The 19,091-nt window shown below is 41.5% G+C and overlaps 1 protein-coding gene across 2 annotated transcripts in view; it reads left to right on the forward strand.

Moving 5' to 3' along the window:
- The window catches only part of PXN (paxillin), a 127,594-nt gene that overhangs the window by 102,251 nt on the left and 6,252 nt on the right, over positions 1-19,091 (forward strand). For both annotated transcript variants that reach the window (XM_030218816.1, XM_030218818.1), the window contains 2 exons: positions 17,461-17,631; positions 17,734-17,907. In XM_030218816.1, the coding sequence (XP_030074676.1) occupies positions 17,461-17,631; positions 17,734-17,907 (345 nt within the window). The remainder of the gene's footprint in view (positions 1-17,460; positions 17,632-17,733; positions 17,908-19,091) is intronic.

The raw sequence follows: 19,091 nt of genomic DNA on the forward strand, positions 1-19,091 counted from the left end.
AGATAAAGTCATTGATGACCCTGTACAATACAAACGTTCAGAGTCCGCTGCCCATCGAGAAAAAAATGAAAACTCTGCAACCCAGTACTTTTGGTGATTCAGGCTCCGTGATGACCACACAGCTTGATGTGCCTGTTTCTACGAAGTCAAAAGAACAACTTGATTCTTGTGAAAATGTGACCTGTGCCTCACAGATGGATGGAATCACAGAAGCTACATTAGTTCAGCCTTGGGCTCTAAAGTCAGAGGCTTATAGTAAAATGGAACTTAATGTGCAAGAAGTGCATGAGCAAAAGATAAAATCAAAAGATGATGGGTTAGAGGTAAGCTCAGAGCAAGATCCTGCAACATGGTTGTGCCAGGATAAACAGACTTATGTGATGGAGAGAAAGGAGATGGAGCCAGAAATTACAGAAGATACAAAGCAATTGAAAGACTGGAGCCAAAAACGTGTTGTAGAAGAAGCTGCTTCAAAAGGAATAGTGTGTGGAAAAGATGAAGGAAATGATGATGTTTGGAGCCATACAGCAACTCCAGGTTTAGCAGGAAATGTTAGGAAAGAAGAGCGTGAATTGCTACCTTGTTCGGAGTTTCCAGTTGTAGAGAGGATTTCGGCCTCCCGTCAGGCAGGCATAAGAATGGGTGTGCTCAGATGCGTGGTTTGGTGTGTTTGTTAACCCGTGCATGATATTTGTGCTATCAGGCATCAGTTGTGCACTAACTTGTCAGACTCAGCTGGCAGATATTAGAATTTTCTAATCTTTTATTTGTTTGTAATTCTTGTTTGCATGTGAGCCTGCGGTGGATCATTTTATGGTATGAAAAGTGCAGTGACAGAATGGGAGCAAAGCATGGCAGAATATGCTGACATTTTGCAAGAGCTCTGATTTGCTGCTAAGTTTTCGAGAGCAGATTTCACTACAGGCTGTGTAAATGTTTCCCCTTGCATGGAGAACTTGTGCATCTGGTGCTCTCTTAACACACAATCAAAACAGAGTTGACCAAGAAAAGATGCTTCAACCTTAGATGAATATAGATTTTATTGAAGAAAATCCGACACAGACTGAGTTAGGAAAAATGCCTGTGTAAGAGATCTAAACACACTGAGGGGGCTGATTGGTGATGGCACTATGAGTTGCAGTTCTGCCCATACATCTTTCTGAAGACTCCTGGCCTCTTTGCCATGTAGCATGGCAGCATCAAGTGCTGCCACTGAGCTATGTGCCTAATAACAGAATCTCCAACTGAAATGGCTGTAACCCTTCTCTTGCAGCATTGATACCTACATCTAGATCCAGCCCTCTCAAACTTCCTTGAAACATAAATAGATAGTGAACTGGATCAAAATGTTTCTGCACACCTGACATTTCCTCAAAAAATTAAACAAACTCATTCTAGAAACTCTGGATAACCTTACACTCCCATCAAATACATATATGTACCCTACTTCCACATCTCTTCCACCATCTGTCACTGTCCCATAGATATTTCTAATCTTAGTTGGGGTTAGTTACCACCTATAAAGTGTCTTGCAAATATTTCCCACCAGATTCAATGAAATAGTTGCTTTGGCTATTCTAATATATACAGTGGGGGAAATAAGTATTTGATCCCTTGCTGATTTTGTAAGTTTGCCCACTGACAAAGACATGAGCAGCCCATAATTGAAGGGTAGGTTATTGGTAACAGTGAGAGATAGCACATCACAAATTAAATCCGGAAAATCACATTGTGGAAAGTATATGAATTTATTTGCATTCTGCAGAGGGAAATAAGTATTTGATCCCCCACCAACCAGTAAGAGATCTGGCCCCTACAGACCAGGTAGATGCTCCAAATCAACTCGTTACCTGCATGACAGACAGCTGTCGGCAATGGTCACCTGTATGAAAGACACCTGTCCACAGACTCAGTGAATCAGTCAGACTCTAACCTCTACAAAATGGCCAAGAGCAAGGAGCTGTCTAAGGATGTCAGGGACAAGATCATACACCTGCACAAGGCTGGAATGGGCTACAAAACCATCAGTAAGACGCTGGGCGAGAAGGAGACAACTGTTGGTGCCATAGTAAGAAAATGGAAGAAGTACAAAATGACTGTCAATCGACAAAGATCTGGGGCTCCACGCAAAATCTCACCTCGTGGGGTATCCTTGATCATGAGGAAGGTTAGAAATCAGCCTACAACTACAAGGGGGGAACTTGTCAATGATCTCAAGGCAGCTGGGACCACTGTCACCACGAAAACCATTGGTGACACATTACGACATAACGGATTGCAATCCTGCAGTGCCCGCAAGGTCCCCCTGCTCCGGAAGGCACATGTGACGGCCCGTCTGAAGTTTGCCAGTGAACACCTGGATGATGCCGAGAGTGATTGGGAGAAGGTGCTGTGGTCAGATGAGACAAAAATTGAGCTCTTTGGCATGAACTCAACTCGCCGTGTTTGGAGGAAGAGAAATGCTGCCTATGACCCAAAGAACACCGTCCCCACTGTCAAGCATGGAGGTGGAAATGTTATGTTTTGGGGGTGTTTCTCTGCTAAGGGCACAGGACTACTTCACCGCATCAATGGGAGAATGGATGGGGCCATGTACCGTACAATTCTGAGTGACAACCTCCTTCCCTCCGCCAGGGCCTTAAAAATGGGTCGTGGCTGGGTCTTCCAGCACGACAATGACCCAAAACATACAGCCAAGGCAACAAAGGAGTGGCTCAGGAAGAAGCACATTAGGGTCATGGAGTGGCCTAGCCAGTCACCAGACCTTAATCCCATTGAAAACTTATGGAGGGAGCTGAAGCTGCGAGTTGCCAAGCGACAGCCCAGAACTCTTAATGATTTAGAGATGATCTGCAAAGAGGAGTGGACCAAAATTCCTCCTGACATGTGTGCAAACCTCATCATCAACTACAGAAGACGTCTGACCGCTGTGCTTGCCAACAAGGGTTTTGCCACCAAGTATTAGGTCTTGTTTGCCAGAGGGATTAAATACTTATTTCCCTCTGCAGAATGCAAATAAATTCATATACTTTCCACAATGTGATTTTCCGGATTTAATTTGTGATGTGCTATCTCTCACTGTTACCAATAACCTACCCTTCAATTATGGGCTGCTCATGTCTTTGTCAGTGGGCAAACTTACAAAATCAGCAAGGGATCAAATACTTATTTCCCCCACTGTATAGGTTCCCATTGCTTATCATTTAGGGCTACTCCTAGATCTCTTTCCCAGGGTTATACATATTTAGGCTTTTCTGGTTTCACCCATACTAATGCTCAGTAGATCCAGGTTATACTATGCCTCCAACCCAACTTCCCTTCCATCAGTTAAAAAAAACCCAAAACATATTCTAGGTCTAAGTTGTCCTTAACACCTCTCCCCCAAACAAATTTGGTCCCATCTGTAAGCACCCAAACATATTTGCCTGTGTAAGGTCAAAAGACAGCACCCTGCTATCCCCCCTCAATTGACTTACTCTCTGGAGGCCTGCTGCTTCCCATTTGTCAAACTAAGAAACCCCTACTATATTGGGAAAATTATACAACATCCAATTAGGTAGTATTTTTTGTAATGCAGTATATACAAATGTGAATAAAGATAAACATATTTCTTCCTACCTAAAAATGTTGCCTGCCATCTCTTCCAAATTTTTATGTTAGGGCCATCAGTGGATTATCAACCCTCACCCCAGCTTTATTAGCAGTGGACCTTCAAACTAGCTGTTCTAGCTCAACTGCTGTCATGGTATTCTGTGTACCTTCACCTGTAATTTTTTCTCCGTTTTCTACCCAGCCAGTGCGCTTAATTGGGTGCTGTAATTGTATTTTTTTTTTTAATCTGGTACTACCATCCCACCTCCTTCCTGCTGCTGGTATAGCACTTGCCTTGCCATCCATGTTGATCTCCGCTTTGTAGATTACTCTTTTGAAGTTGTTTTGTCAATAATTGTTTATCGTTTATTAATTTCATTTACTGTCTACCTTGCAAGCAAATCAAGGTGATTTATATGTAATAAAATTAAAAAAATAGAAAAGGAATGCCATTAATAATATAGGAAAGGACAAGCACACAAAGCATATACCCCCATACTACAGTGATCTAAAACTTTTCATACCAGTTATACAAAGCATAAAAGCTAAATCATCCAAATCCAAAACACCATAAAGTCACAAAAGCAAGTTCAAAAAGGTACGTCTTCAGGGCTTTGCAGAAGGAAAGATCAGAAGTGACTATCTGGGGATATTGAGGAAGGGAATTTCACAGTGCAGACGCAAGAAAAAAGAAAGCACATGTCCTTGTAGACTCCCTAGTGGGACGAGGCATGACCAACCTGTTTTCTCTAAGAGATTGCAGGATGCGCATGGGAGTGTATGGTATTATTAAAGATGACAAATAGGCTAGAGTGCTGGAATGCAAAACTTTGAGTCATAGTAAGAATCATAAATTTAACATGGTACTCAATGGGGCGCCATTGTAAATGGCACAGTAGAGGTGAAACATGGTCAAAACAATCTGCCTTACAGATAAGTTGCGCTGTTGTATTCTGTAACATTTGAAATCTTTTCAAATTTAGTTTTGAAATACCAACATAGATGATATTACAGTAATTGTACCTAGAATGCACAAAAGCAAACAGAGTTCAGAGCAAGTCAAAATTAAGTAAGGACCTAATTGACCTTAGTTTTCAGAGGAAGAACAATCAGCCTATCAAACAATGTAAGGTTACCTGAGGGAGGGAATGCAGAACCTGTGATCCAGCATGTCACTGTTTTGTTAGGATTTAAGAGAAGATGATGTTCAAGTAGCCATTGTGCCACCAAATCCTATCATTGCTGATAAGGTCAGAAATCAAGGTTCAATTCAGTAGTGTAATGCACTATTAGGAAGTCATCAACATAAGAATAAGCACTAATTCCCAAAGGTTGAATCAGTGAGGCTAGTTGATAGACAAAAAAATTAAAAAGTAATGGAGAAAGTATGGGCCTTGAGACACACCACACTTCAATGGAAAATAAGCTGAGAAGCTGATTGAATAACCTGAAATGATTGCTGTGACAGAAATGAAGTAAACCAATCAAGAACTATTCTTGTAATTACTAAAGAAGCCAATCGATGAAGAAGAAGTTTATGAGTAATCAGGTCAAAGGCGGCTGAAAGATCTAACAAGATTACTAAAGCGATTTTGCCCAATTCTAAATTGCTATGAAGCTCACTCAGTAAAGCAGTTAGTACAGTGTCAGTACTAAACCCAGTTCAAAATCCCAATTGATGGGGGTGCAAGTCATTAGTAGATTTTGAAGAAGTTTGAAGTTGTTGAAAAACAATCATTTTAGAAAGAAAAGGTAAATTAGACACTGGGTGATTAGTTCATAGGTTGTAAAGAATCTAATTTAGGTTTCTTTAAAAGTGGTTTAATGAGTGCAGCCTTAAGCCTATTGGCATTATCCATAGTTGGTTTAAATTAATATAGTAAGTTAAATTTATTTATTATGATTTATTAGCCGCCTTTATGGCGAGATTAACCCAAGGTGGTGTACAGCAGGCACAGCTTCACATAAAACTTGCAGTTTTGCTAACAGCATAACAATAGTAAAATTACCAATTGTAAGCATAAATACAATCAGTGAGACAAACGTAGATGGCAAATTGAATCCAAGTAATAGGAGTAGCATAGTAAATGTTGGCAGATGAAAACCTACATGATACAGTATCAGAAATATTTTTTATTTTATTTCTCAGTTTTTTAGCCCATCTTCCCAACAATACTCAGAATAAGTTACAGAAATTACATTCATAATAATAAATCATAAAATGATACTTAATAATAAAAAATCAAACATTAATTTCAAATTGACTGAAAGCAGTTCAGTGTAACAGTTCCTCAGCATAAATTCTAACAATCATCCAAAAATAAGTTTTTACAGCTTTTCGAAAACCCAATAAATCATCAATAGATCTTCTAGTAGAAGGCAACCTATTCCATAACCAAATTTTAAAAATTAGCATAGGCTCATGCTTGAGCACACTTTGATAGAAGAGCTCTAGCGGAGGGCAAAACAAAATGTGTCTCACTCTGGGAGGAAAGCAGTCGCTTAAGAACATAGCTTGGCAACTTATCACAAACATTTGGGAGCTGTATCATGAAAACCCCTGAGTGCTTACACCAACGTAAATATAAACATTAGCAACACTGTAAAACAATCATACAACAGAAACAAATAGCAGAATACAAAAGATACCATAATAGGCAGTGTGGAAGAACTTTCATGTAACATAGATATTGTACAGTATCAGCACAGTACAAGCGAAACTACTTATTAGGCATGTAACAGAGATATGATCCTACATACAGTACAAAGAAACATCATAGTAGGTAGCAGAGGGGACAAGTACAGTTGAAATATATAGACCATACAAGATTGGTAGTACAAAGTCAGTGGGATATATAAATGGGTGGCTAAACTGAAGGCAAATTGTATGTACAGTTGAATAAGATATGATGAACTGGTTTAAGTTATAGGGTGTGCAATAAGGTAGTCCAGATGTGGAGTGAGCGAGTATTCAGTTGTTACATGTGTTGTAGACTTTGGTGAAGAGTCAGACTTTCACCTGCTTCCAAGTAGAAGTAGTCTTGAGTTTGGCATAGCCTCTGTAGGAGTGAGTTCAAGACTGTAGGGGCTTCTCCTGAGAAGACTCATTGGCAGATGTTTGCTTGGGGCTCCTACCTGGGCAGATAACCCACCCGGCTCTTTACTCCCGTCCCTGGGAGAGGTCATCATCTTGCAGTTTTTTTTTTTACGAGAATACAGATAGTGATGCTCCTTGAGAAGACCTTAGAAACGTCAAAGGTGTGCAGAGGGCTAATTTATTCTTTTAAGTACTGTGACCCATTTGTCTGAGGCCCTTGAAAAAAGATAAGAGTTTTAAATTTGGCCTTGTAAGGTACTGGTAGCCAGAGTAGTTTTTGTAGGAAGGGTATGATGTGATCACACCATTGTAGCCCTCTTAGTCATGCAACAGAATTCTAAATTAGTTGGACCAGGTGCAAAACCTTTTTGGATGGACCAGCGTACAGGGCATTACAGTAGTCTAGTTGTGGCATTATTACTTCATGGACCACTGCAGTCAGACTTGCCTTTCTAATATGGCTATAGTTTCCTCTTCCCCAAACTTGTTTAATAGATTACAGAGCTCTCTAACTATGCAGTATAACAAAAGCCAGTTTGTCTTTAGCAGAGTGTTAATTATGCAAACAGTATTTACTGAAAGTTCATAAATACAAATAAAATATAGAAAAGAAAATAAGACGATACATTTTTAAATTTATAGTTTTTTTTAAATGAGTTTAGACACTTGATTCAGGCAGTTTGCTGAAACCCAGTCTGTCAGGTTGTTTTCATTTCATCTATGGTTGAAGATCTTTTTTTATTTTGTTTTGGCCAATACAGTTTTGGCTCTTTATGCTTGGTTTTGTGTCATTTGTTTCCCTCCCCTCATGCATTGGACAACTGGTGCTCTCCTCCAGCCCTAGAAGAGAACTATTATTATCTTTTTGAGACTTGTGACTCTATCCTGGAAATACCTGCTGTGTGGGGACTGGTTTCAAGAGAGAATGTTTTTCATTATTTGCATGGTACTTTTACCAACATTCTTTCCTTTTTATGGTGAAATTTCTACTTTACTGTTTAGATTAAATCTGTAATCAAAAGAACAAAAGAGATTCCGAATGTGCATCCAATGTATCGCGATACCTCTCCACGTCGCAAGTTGGGGCCAGCAATATTTCACAAAACCATTTCTCAGGATCGTGTGATAGAGGAACTGCATGGGAGGCTGGGAATCGGCAAACAGGAACAATGGAAAAGCCAGGATGAGGACTGGCTGACTGAGGGAGTGATTATTACATCCAGGCCTCCCAGAAAGCAGCGGGATAATACACAACTGGTAGAAAAGGTGGCAAGCAAATGGGATTTGACTGGGAAATAATGAACAAATGCAGTGTGTGGGAATATGAATGATGCACACTAAAGGAGAGCATGTGGCGGAGCAAACAGGCCTCAGACATTGTGTAGCAGGCTAAAGGAGTGTTTGTACTGTATAAATGAACCTTTGGATGCATTCAGGGCAAGCTTATTCCTTTGGGCCATAGACAGAAGTGCATTGGGCCTTCCATAGTAACATATGGGTAGATAAAGACTGCTAGGACTAGTGTTCAGCAGGTTGGCTAGAGTCATACCTACCACCCTGTGCCAAACATGCAGGTTACCTCCTCTGTGCCTTTGTTTAGGATTGTTCCAGTCTCTCCATGCAGGCCATGCCCCTCTATCATTTGTTTTCCTGTGACGCCATCCTCTTGCTATGTAGGAATCCTCTGTATTTATCCCATGCTTTTTTGAATTCTGACACTGTTTTTGTCCTCCACTACCTCCACTGGGAAGGGGGTTCCAGGCATCCATCAGTGAAAAAATATTTCCTGATGTTGCTTTTAATCTTACCTCTTTGCAGTTTTATCTCATGTCCTCTAGTTCTATAACTTCCTCATCTTTGAAAAAGATTTGTTTGCTTAGTAATACCTTTTAAGTATTTAAACATCTGTTTCATATTACCCTGGTCGCTTCTCTCCTTTAAGGTATATATATTCAGGTCTTCTCATACATCTTCTGGCACAGACCCCATACTATGCAGTACTCCAAATGAGGCCTTACCAATTACTTGTACAGGGGCATTATCACCTTTTCCCTTCTGCTGGTTATGCCTCTTGCTATACAGCCTAGCATTCTTCTCACTTTGGCAGCTGCCTTGTCACACTGTTTCACTACCTTGAGATTCTCAGACACCATCACCCCGAGGTCTCTCTTCTGTTCTATGAACATCAGCATCTCTTGTCCTGTCATATACGGCTCCTTTGGTTTCTGTGCCCAAAAAGCATCACTCTGCATTTCTTTGCATTAAAGCTTACTACCAAGCTTTAACCCACACCTCTAATTTTTGTAGACCAGTTTTCACATTGTCTACTTCCTCTTCCATTGTGTCCACTCTGTTACAAATCTTTGTGTCTTCCACAAAAACGTAAAGTTTTCCTTCAGCCATATCAGTCACAACGACATTAAACAGAATCAGTCCTAGGACCAACACCTGAGTGAATTCAGTTTACCACCACCATCTGTCATCTGTCTGTCAACCAATTTCTGATCCAATTCACCACCCCAGGACACTCAGTTTACTTATAAGCCTCCTATGAGAAACAGTATCAAAGGCTTTGCTTAAATCTTAGACCATAAGAATAGCCTTACTGGGTCAGATCAGTGGTCCATCTAGCCCTGTATCCTGCTTCCAACAGTGGCCAATCCAGGTCACAAGTATATGGCAGAAACCCAATTAGTAGCAACACATGCCCTCGATGTAGTTCTCTAGTCACCTAGTCAAAGAAATCAATCAAATTTATTTGGCACAGTTTTCCTTGGGTAAAACCAAGTTGCCTCAGATCTTGAAACTCATTTGATTCTAGAAAGTTCTCTATCCTTTCCTTAGCAGCTGCCCCATGACTTGTCCCATCACGGAAGTAGTTTGTTGGCCTATAGTTTCTCACCTCTTCTCTGTTACCATTTAATGAAGAAGGACCACAATAGCCCTTCTGTAGTCCCATAGAACCTTTCCCCTCTCTAAGCATCTGTTAAATATATCCGTTAGAAGAACTGCCAGAACCTCTCGGAGCTTTCTCAGTATCCTAGAATGTAGTCTTCTGGTCCCATGGCTTTGTCCACTTTTAGTTTTGGAAGTTATTCATAAACACGTACTTCCACGAATGGTGTGGTATCTGCTCCATTTTCAAATGTGCCTTTGTGAATCATTTGGAATCCTTCTCCAGGATTTTCTTCCAAACACCAAACAGAAGTATTTGTTTATCATGTGCATTTTTTCCACATTATTCTCTACACTTCATTCATCAGAATCTTTTGAGTCTTGCAGTTCCACCTCTGGCCTTCCTCTTCAACCCAATGTACCTGAAAAAATTCTTTGTCATTTCACTTTACATTTTTAGCCAGTTTTCCTTTTTTTCTAGTTTTTATTTACTTTACTTACTCAAAGATCATTTGCCCTTTTCAGTTTAGTCTACAGTTTTTCCACTTCCCTTATTTTCTCCCACCCTGTCAACTCCTCCTACGGGTAATTCTCCATTTTGATGAAGTCAGCATATTTGAAATCCAGAACTGAGTTTGGTGTGACTAGATTTTGCCTTAGCTCACATGTCAGACCACCATGTGGTGATCACTGCCACACAAATGACCGTTCACCCAGACATTAGACACATGTTCTCCATTCATGAGAACTAGATCCAACATTATTGCTCCTCTAGTGGATTCTGCTACTGTTTGCCTAAACAAAGCTCCTTATAAGACATGCACAATCTTTGTACTTGTCTCTAGATTTGTATATGGAGTGCTCCAGTCCACAGCCAGTAGATTCAAATCATCCAGTATTATCACCTATCCCTTCATTCCCACTTTGATCCTTTTCAGTTCTTCTGTTTGAGTTGGAGATCTGTGGTCTACACCTATGAGAATGGAAGTGCCATCTTCTCTTTCAAAAACTATCCACAGTGCCACCTTTGTTCCCTGCACCCCTTGCATTTCTTTCACTTTATTATTATTTTTTTTAATAGTCACTCCATCGTAATATAAATACATTTTAAAATTCTCATAGAGACTTGCGTGGTTCTGATTGCAGCAGAAAACTGTCAGAGAAGGAAGTAGTGATAACAAGTGCTGCTCACCAGCTTCTGCTCCCAACTGGAGGCAGTGCCGTATCTACAGATGGGCCTGGGTGGCCACAGACCCATCTGTTCCTGGCTCAGGCCCACCCAGCGATGGCACCCCACATCAACATTTCCTCTGCGACATTCTGGCATCTAACCACCTGTCACTGAACCCTGTTCTTCCCCGGTGTACCTTACAGGGGTCCCCGGTACCTGCAGTGATTCATTATTGCCGCCTGTGCCAGCCCCACAGGCTTCCATCAGCCGTGTCCCTCCAGACGGGAAACAGGAAATGATGTCAGTGAGGGTGGGGCTTGGCAGATGGAAGGCTGCGGGGCTGACACAGGCAGCAGTAATGAATCACTGCAGGCACTGGGGATGCCTGTAAGGTACACCAGGAAGGGACGGGGTTCAGTGATAGGTGGGCAGATGCCGGGACGCTGTGGAGGAGGAGAGCTGTTGATGTGGGGTAGGTGAAAAAAAACCTATAACTTTTTTTTAATATATATTTCTGGGTAGGGAGGCGTGGTGTGGAAGGACCCATCTAAATGAACTCTGGGCCCGTCCAAAATACTGGAAAGACAGAACTCTCTGGGCAGCAGTGCCTCTGTCCCCGTCCCCCCACTCCACTCCCCCAAATTTCTTCTGCCAGCAGCCAAGTTACTAAGGCAAAAATCTGCCTGAAGAGCCCCTTGTAAACATTTGGGCTCTAGTTACAGGCTAGTTTGCCTATGTTTTCATCCTGCCCTAAATACACTACTGGTCAAAACTCCATGCATGTGTGTTGGGGAGATTCAACTAAATATGCAACAAGCTGTAACTGCGTGTGTGTCTTGAAGGGTGGGAGAGGTTCTAATGGATGTAAATGTAGTTGTAACTGTGTGGATGAGGAAAGGTTAAGCTGGATGTACATCTGGCTGTAATTGTATGGCTAGGAGACAGTTCTGCTGGATGTACTGCTAGCTGTGGATGGGGGAGGTTCTGCTGGGTGCACTGCTGGATATAATAGTATGAATAGGCAGTTCTGCTGGATGCACTGCTGTCTGTGAATGTATGTTTTGGAGAGGTGGGGTTCTGATGAATGAACTTGTGATCTGTTCCAGGAGTACACATGATGTATATCAGCAAAGAATTGATCTATTTAGCTTGTACTCTATCTTGTTTTGCTGTGTTCTGTTTTGTTCCCTACTAGATTATAATTCCCCCGGAATCTCCTGTTACAATGAAAAGAACCACCTCAATCCCAACATCTCCTCTTTCCAAAGAGTTTGAAGAAGTACCACAGATTGCCTCTTCAAAAGCTGTATCATCATCTTCTTCTCCTCTTCCTCCTTCTGCGGTTCCCTATATGCCTCCTACTCTCCCCCTACCTCCTCCTCCTCCTCCTCCTCCTCCTGCGGTTCCCTATATGCCTCCAACTCTCCCCCTACCTCCTCCTCCTCCTGCGGTTCCCTATATGCCTCCTCCTCTCCCTCTACCTCCTCCTCCTCCTGCGGTTCCCTATATGCCTCCTACTCTCCCCTTACCTCCTTCTCCTCTTCCTGCGGTTCCCTATATGCCTCCTACTCTCCCTCTACCTCCTCCTCCTCCTGCTGTTCCCTATATGCCTCCTCCTTTCCCCTTACCTCCAGTTCCAACCTCCTCCTTTCCCACCCTATACTCCCAGCCTGTACTTCATGGGGTTGCTGTCTTTGAGAATTACCAGGACCTTTCCTCTTCTGCTCCTGAGGATCACAGGTTCCTGATGCCATCTGGGTCTCAGAATTGTGCTATACAGCATGGACTAGCCAGAATTTCTCCTCCTCCTGCCAAAACGTGCATTTCTGTTGGTTGTCAGACCGAGGATTCATTCTACCTACCAGTGCAGGCACGCCTCCTTTTTTTTTTCTATTCTTTATATCAGTTTCTTCTGAAAGGCTTCTTTTTGTTTTAAGGGAAGCTCTTATATGTAGAATAAACACTTTGGTCTTTTGAAGCCTTTCGTGCAAGATTTGGATAAGTGTTATACAGCTTCACTGAATATATTGATGTGTTAAGGGTATCTTTGTTCATCATAAGATTTTATCTCCACTTCCTGCAACTGTATTCAAACATGAGTACAGGTGAAACTTTTGCCTATGCAGTCTTATTTGTAATAGCACTGAGCCTAATGGGGCACTATTGCTTCCTTCCTGTCAAGGATGGGAGGCTGTTCCTTGCATCCTCCTCCCCTTCTGTGAAGAAATAATTTTGACAGAATCATAATGGTGTCCATTCTACTTACAGATTTCAACTCCACCTGTAGGCCTTTGTAAGAGTGCACAAGCAGCCCACCTGCTTTTCAGCCCTCCCATAACTGAAAAGGCAAGACGCTCCTTGTTCTCAGCATGAGTAGCTGTTTCTTGAGTGATACTCTGCATGGATACGGATGTGATCTCTAGCATGATATATTGCTATCTGGCCAGAGGTTTCTTATGGTGTGTTACTAGTACCGATGCAAGCTTGATGGTCTGTGCTATGGTGTGTTAGCAGGAATACTTGTTTGTTTGTTTTTTTGTCATAAGTTGGTATTATAGATATACAATCGATAATTTGTCATTGAACTTTTCATAAGCATTTCATATCCATTTTAGTTAGGTTTTATTTAGAAGAATACAAAAAAACATTCTCACTGCATAACATGGGGCATACAAAAGAAAACAGGTAAGCAGTACAGCCACCCCGTCCTTAGCACTGAAGGCACAAAGGATAAATCATAATACAAACGTGCACAGACATGAAAGGCAAACAGGGAAACCCTTTTTAGGCCTGTACCAAATTTGGATCACAACCTTAACCAGATACACAAGCTTCTCAACAGCAACAGTCTTGCATCTGTCACCTCCAGTGTTGCTATGAAGCAGGCCCCTCAGAGCAATGTGACACCACTGCCATATATTTGAAAGGGATGCCTCCTGCTCCCCAACCAGCCTAGTAAGCTTGGAGGGAGTAATATCCAAGGGGAAACCTATAATGTCCAAGACTCAATTTCAGCCCACTCTCAGAAGTGCCACACTGTCCTACAGGATCACAGCGTATCATAGAAGGTACTCATGCTTCCACCCACACTCTCCAGCAGGAGGGGGTGTATTGATAGCGCCTTCTGTATCTCTCACGTTCATCCATAAGAACATAAGAGTAGCCATACTGGGTCAGATTAATGGTCCGTATCCTGTTTTCCAAACCATAGCCAAGCCAGGTCACGGGTACCTGGCAGAAACCCAGATCGTGGCAACATTCCATACTAAAATCCTAGGGCAAGCAGTTGCTTCCCATGTCTATCTCAATAGCAAACTATGGACATTTCCTCCAGGAATTTGTCCAAACCTTTTTTAAAACCCAGATACACTAACCACTGTTACCATATCCTGTGGCAAAGAGTTCCAGAGCTTAACTATTCGTTGACTGAAAAAATATTTCCTCCTATTTGTTTTTAAAAGTATTTCCATGTAACTTCCTCGAGTGTCCCCTAGTCTTTGTACTTTAGAGCGAGTAAAAAATTGATTTACTTCTACTTGCTCTACACCACTCAGGATTTTGTAGACTTCAGTCATATCTCCCCTCACTGTCTCTTTTCAAAGCTGAGGAGCCCTAACCTCTAGCCTTTCCTCATACAAGAGGCGTTCCATCCCCTTTATCATTTTGGTTGCTCTTCTTTGAACCTTTTTTAATTCCGCTGTATCTTTTTTGAGATATGGCGACCAGAACTGAACACTATACGTAAGGTGCAGACGCACCATGGAGTGATACAAAGGCATTACAGTATTTTTAGTCTTATTTACCATCCCTTTCCTAATAATTCCTAGCATCCTGTTTGCGTTTTTGGCCGCCGCCACACACTGAGCAGAAGATTTCAGTGTATTATTTACAATGTCACCTAGATCTTTTTCTTTGAGTCCTGACCCCCAAGGTGGACCCTAGCATCAGGTAACTGTGATTCAGATTATTCTTTCCAATGTGCATTACCTGGCATTTATCCACATTAAATTTCATCTGCCATTTGGATGCCCAGACTTCCAATTTCCTAAGGTTTTCCTGCAATATTTCAGAGCCTCTGACTGAAAATGAGCAAAGAAACAGGACGTCCTGTATGTTCTGTGAAGCACACAAACCATAAGTTCAGTTCTCATATAGATAGACACACTTCCTTTTCAGTTTTTTGAGACATTGTACCATACTGGTAAGTGTACACTGAATGTTAATGTTAGACTGCCAGTATATTTTCAAATATTCCATTATTATTATTACATTTGTACCCCGCGCTTTCCCACATAATGCAGGCTCAATGCGGCTTACATAGTAATTTGAAATACAAAGTTAATAGAATTTTAATAAAACAGTAGTAAGACAATGTAAAGTTGGGCTTAGTAGTGTATGATAAGTTGAGCTAGATAATATACTACTACTACTACTACTACTACTATTTAGCATTTCTATAGCGCTACAATGCGTACGCAGCGCTGCACAAATATAGAAGAAAGACAGTCCCTGCTCAAAGAGCTTACAATCTAATAGACAAAAAATAAAGTAAGCAAATCAAATCAATTAATGTGTACAGGAAGGAGGAGAGGAGGGTAGGTGGAGGCGAGAGGTTACGAGTCAAAAGCAATGTTAAAGAGGTGGGCTTTCAGTCTAGATTTAAAGGTGACCAAGGAATGGGGCAAGACGTAGGGGCTCAGGAAGTTTATTCCAGGTGTAGGGTGCAGCGAGACAGAAGGCGCTAAGTCTGGAGTTGGCAGTAGTGGAGAAGGGAACAGATAAGAAGGATTTATCCATGGAGCAGAGTGCACGGGAAGGGGTGTAGGGAAGGACGATTGTGGAGAGATACTGGGGAGCAGCAGAGTGAGTACATTTATAGGTTAGTAGAAGAAGTTTGAACAGGATGCGAAAACAGATAGGGAGCCAGTGAAGCGACTTGAGGAGAGGGGTAGTATGAGTAAAGCGACCCTGGCAGAAGACGAGACAGGCAGCAGAGTTTTGAACCGATTGGAGAGGGGAGAGGTGACTAAGTGGGAGGCCAGCAAGAAGCAGATGACTAGGTTAAAAGAGGGTAGACAGGATAGGATAGTGTAATTTGGGAGAAAGGGTAAGGAGGGATAAAATTAAGGAGAGATGGAAAGAGAAGGATGGGAGGTTGGTATTTAAGTCAGAACAGAATTGGTGTTCAATTGAACACCACATACCCGGATGGTTTAAATTTGGAGACAGACTGGGGTCCCTACTTTAATCAGTATATAGTTCTCTTTGAATACTTGGTACCTCAGTAAGCTAATGAATGATGCCCCATATATAAAGCGGGTGTCTATATATCCAGTCGCTATTTTGAAAATTAGTTGCAGAGTAAACAAGAGCTGGGACTTTAGCAGGGATGTCTTATTGATCCCTACTAAGGTAACTTCTCATGATGTAAGATGGGATTTCCTATACGTTTGTGCCTCCCTGCCATTGGTTGGAACTCCCACAGCAAGAAGTCTTGTGCTTGGAGTGGAGGAGTGTCCCAGTGGTTAGAGCAGCAGGCTGAATATCAGGGAAGCTGGGGTTCAAATCCCACTGCTGTTCCTTTTGATCTTGGACAAGTCACTTAACCTTCCATTGCCTCAGGTACAAACCAAGGGCTCCTTTTACAAAGGTGTGCTGAAAAATGGCTTGCAGTAGTGTGTGTGCAGCAAAATCAAAATTGCTGCACATCCATTTTGGGTCTGAGGCTTTACCGCCAGCCATAGACCTAGCGGTAAAGAATCTGGGTGGTAATGATCTACATGTGTCAAATGCCACTTGGCAAGCAGAAAAAAAAATATTTTCCAGGTGCGCGTAACGGATGCGCACCAAAATTGAAATTACTGCAATGGCCACGCGGTAACCAGGTGGTAACTCCAATTTGGTGCGCATTGGCGCCTCCACGGCTTAGTAAAAGGGGCCCCTAGTTTGGAAACCTTCTGGGGATGGAAAAAATACCTAATAAATCTTAATGTAACTTGCCTTGAAACTTCTGGGTAGGACATAAAAAGTCCCAAATCCACATCCTTTTTTAGAAAGGAAACTGTTTTTTTTCTTGATGTGTTCCAGTCTTTACATGTCAAGTGACAAGCTCTGAAATAGCGCTTTTATGGCCCATAAACCCAGTAATGAGTGTTTTGCTGTAGTAAGCCACGGTCCTTGTGTTTCTGTTCTTCCTTCGTGCTTCTTTTCTCTGCTCCTTGATTGGACTTTTGCTGCACCCTGTTTTCAGTAATGATAGGCTCCATTCCAGGCTGACAATTCAGTGCATGGTTTTGTTGAAGTGCATTTCCTGACCCCTCATGTTGGCATTGATTTAAGTGAAGTTTAATGCGCCATTGCTGTTAGCTGTGTAGCGCTGTCAGCAACAGATGTAAGTCATGGGGAAAAATACTCCTCTAATAAAGAGTGAAGCAGACAAGCTGTACATAGTAAATAAGGGTGATACAAGTGTAATGATACATTAGAAGTTTTGATGTTAAATGATCACAGAAATGAAAAGTAAATGAATAGGAGACTTTAATGGTTGTATTTGTTTAGAAAGATCCATGTAGCCCTGTCCTACCATTCTTCTCAGCCTAGATGTTCCTAATCTCACAGAATTCTGAAAGCAGTGTTTGTGTTGATTGGCAATCAGGGCAATTAATAAGGAGATTTTAGCTCTTATGGATCCCCCTTTTTTTTCCAGTTCATGACGCAAGGTAAAGGTGGCAGTGGGTCTCCTCCTTCTGCACCCCCAAAACCTGGGAGTCAGCTGGATAACATGTTGGGAAGCCTTCAATCTGACCTGAACAAACTTGGGGTGGCTACAGTGGCCAAAGGTGTCTGTGGAGCATGTAAGAAACCTATCGCTGGACAGGTGAGCATGATTACTATAAGGCTTGGAGAGATGGGTCAAAAAAAAAACCCCCATTAAATGATCTGTTGTTATCTTCTGAAATTTCTTTGTCCTTTCCTACAGGTCGTCACAGCAATGGGGAGAACCTGGCATCCAGAACACTTTGTCTGCACCCACTGCCAGGAGGAAATTGGATCGCGGAATTTCTTTGAGCGGGACAGTCAGCCCTACTGTGAAAAGGATTATCATAACTTGTTTTCCCCGCGTTGCTACTACTGTAATGGCCCAATCCTTGATGTGAGTTTCTCGTCTATAGATCAGTGAACAAAATGGAAAGCATTAAATTAATTGTGCATGGATGTTATCTGTATCCCAGCCATTCTTTTTAATTGTAAAGGGCCTTAGTTACTAATCCACAAAAATATGTGCAACCATTCTTGTAAAATTAACCTAAAAGATAAAAAAAAGAGCTCCTGGTTCATCTGCATTGCTATTTTGAGACTGTAAGTTCTTTGTACCTTTTCTAATTCCACTGTGCTCTTTTTATGATGGGGTGACCAGAATTGTACACAGCACCCAAGATGTGGTTGCACCACAGAAGAATGATGATATTCTTTTTTTTTTTTTTTTTTTAATACTCTATTCCTTTCTAATAATTTCTAACATTGTTTGCTTTTTTGGCCACACAATGAGCAGAAGATTTCAACATATTGTCCAAGAGGACACCTAGATCTTTTACCTGGGTAGTTGACACCTAATGCAGAACCTAGCATTGTGCAGCTATAATTTGGGTTATTGTTTCTAAAGTGCATCATTTGAAACTTATCCACATTAAATTCTGTCTGCAGTTTGGATGCCTGGTCTTCAAGTTTCCCAATTTCTCACAGTACACATGTAATTTAACAACTTTGAATATTTTGATGTCATCTACAAATACAATTACTTCACATTTCCAGATCGTTTATAAAGCACTGGACCCAATTCAGATAGCTGTAGTACTCCACTGTTCACTTTCCTCCACTGGGGATAATTGTCCTTTTAATCCTACTCTCTGTTTACTGTCTTTTAACCAGTTCCCAGTCTATAACAGGACATTGCTTCCTATCCCATGACTTTTTCCTTAGGAGTCTCTCATAGGAACTTTGTCAAAATCTATCAGAAAATCTATATCAACTGGCTTTGTTTTATCCACGTTTATTCACACCGTCAAAAAACATGTTAGATTGGTGAGACTTCCCTTTGCTAAATCCAGTTTGACTGTCCCAGTAAACTATATTTATCTGTGTGTTCAGTGTTTTTTTATGATAGTCTCTACTGACATCAGGCTCACGGGTCTGTAGTTTCTCAGATCATCATTGGAACCCTTTTTTAAAAAGTGGTATAAAATTGGTCATTTTCTAATCTTCAGGTACTGTGGATGAGTTTGATATTTTATAGACTACTATTTAGTAGATTTTGAGGCATATTTTCAAACCACTTAG

This window comes from Microcaecilia unicolor, chromosome 11, assembly GCF_901765095.1.
Source record: "Microcaecilia unicolor chromosome 11, aMicUni1.1, whole genome shotgun sequence".
Classification (NCBI taxonomy): domain Eukaryota; kingdom Metazoa; phylum Chordata; class Amphibia; order Gymnophiona; family Siphonopidae; genus Microcaecilia; species Microcaecilia unicolor.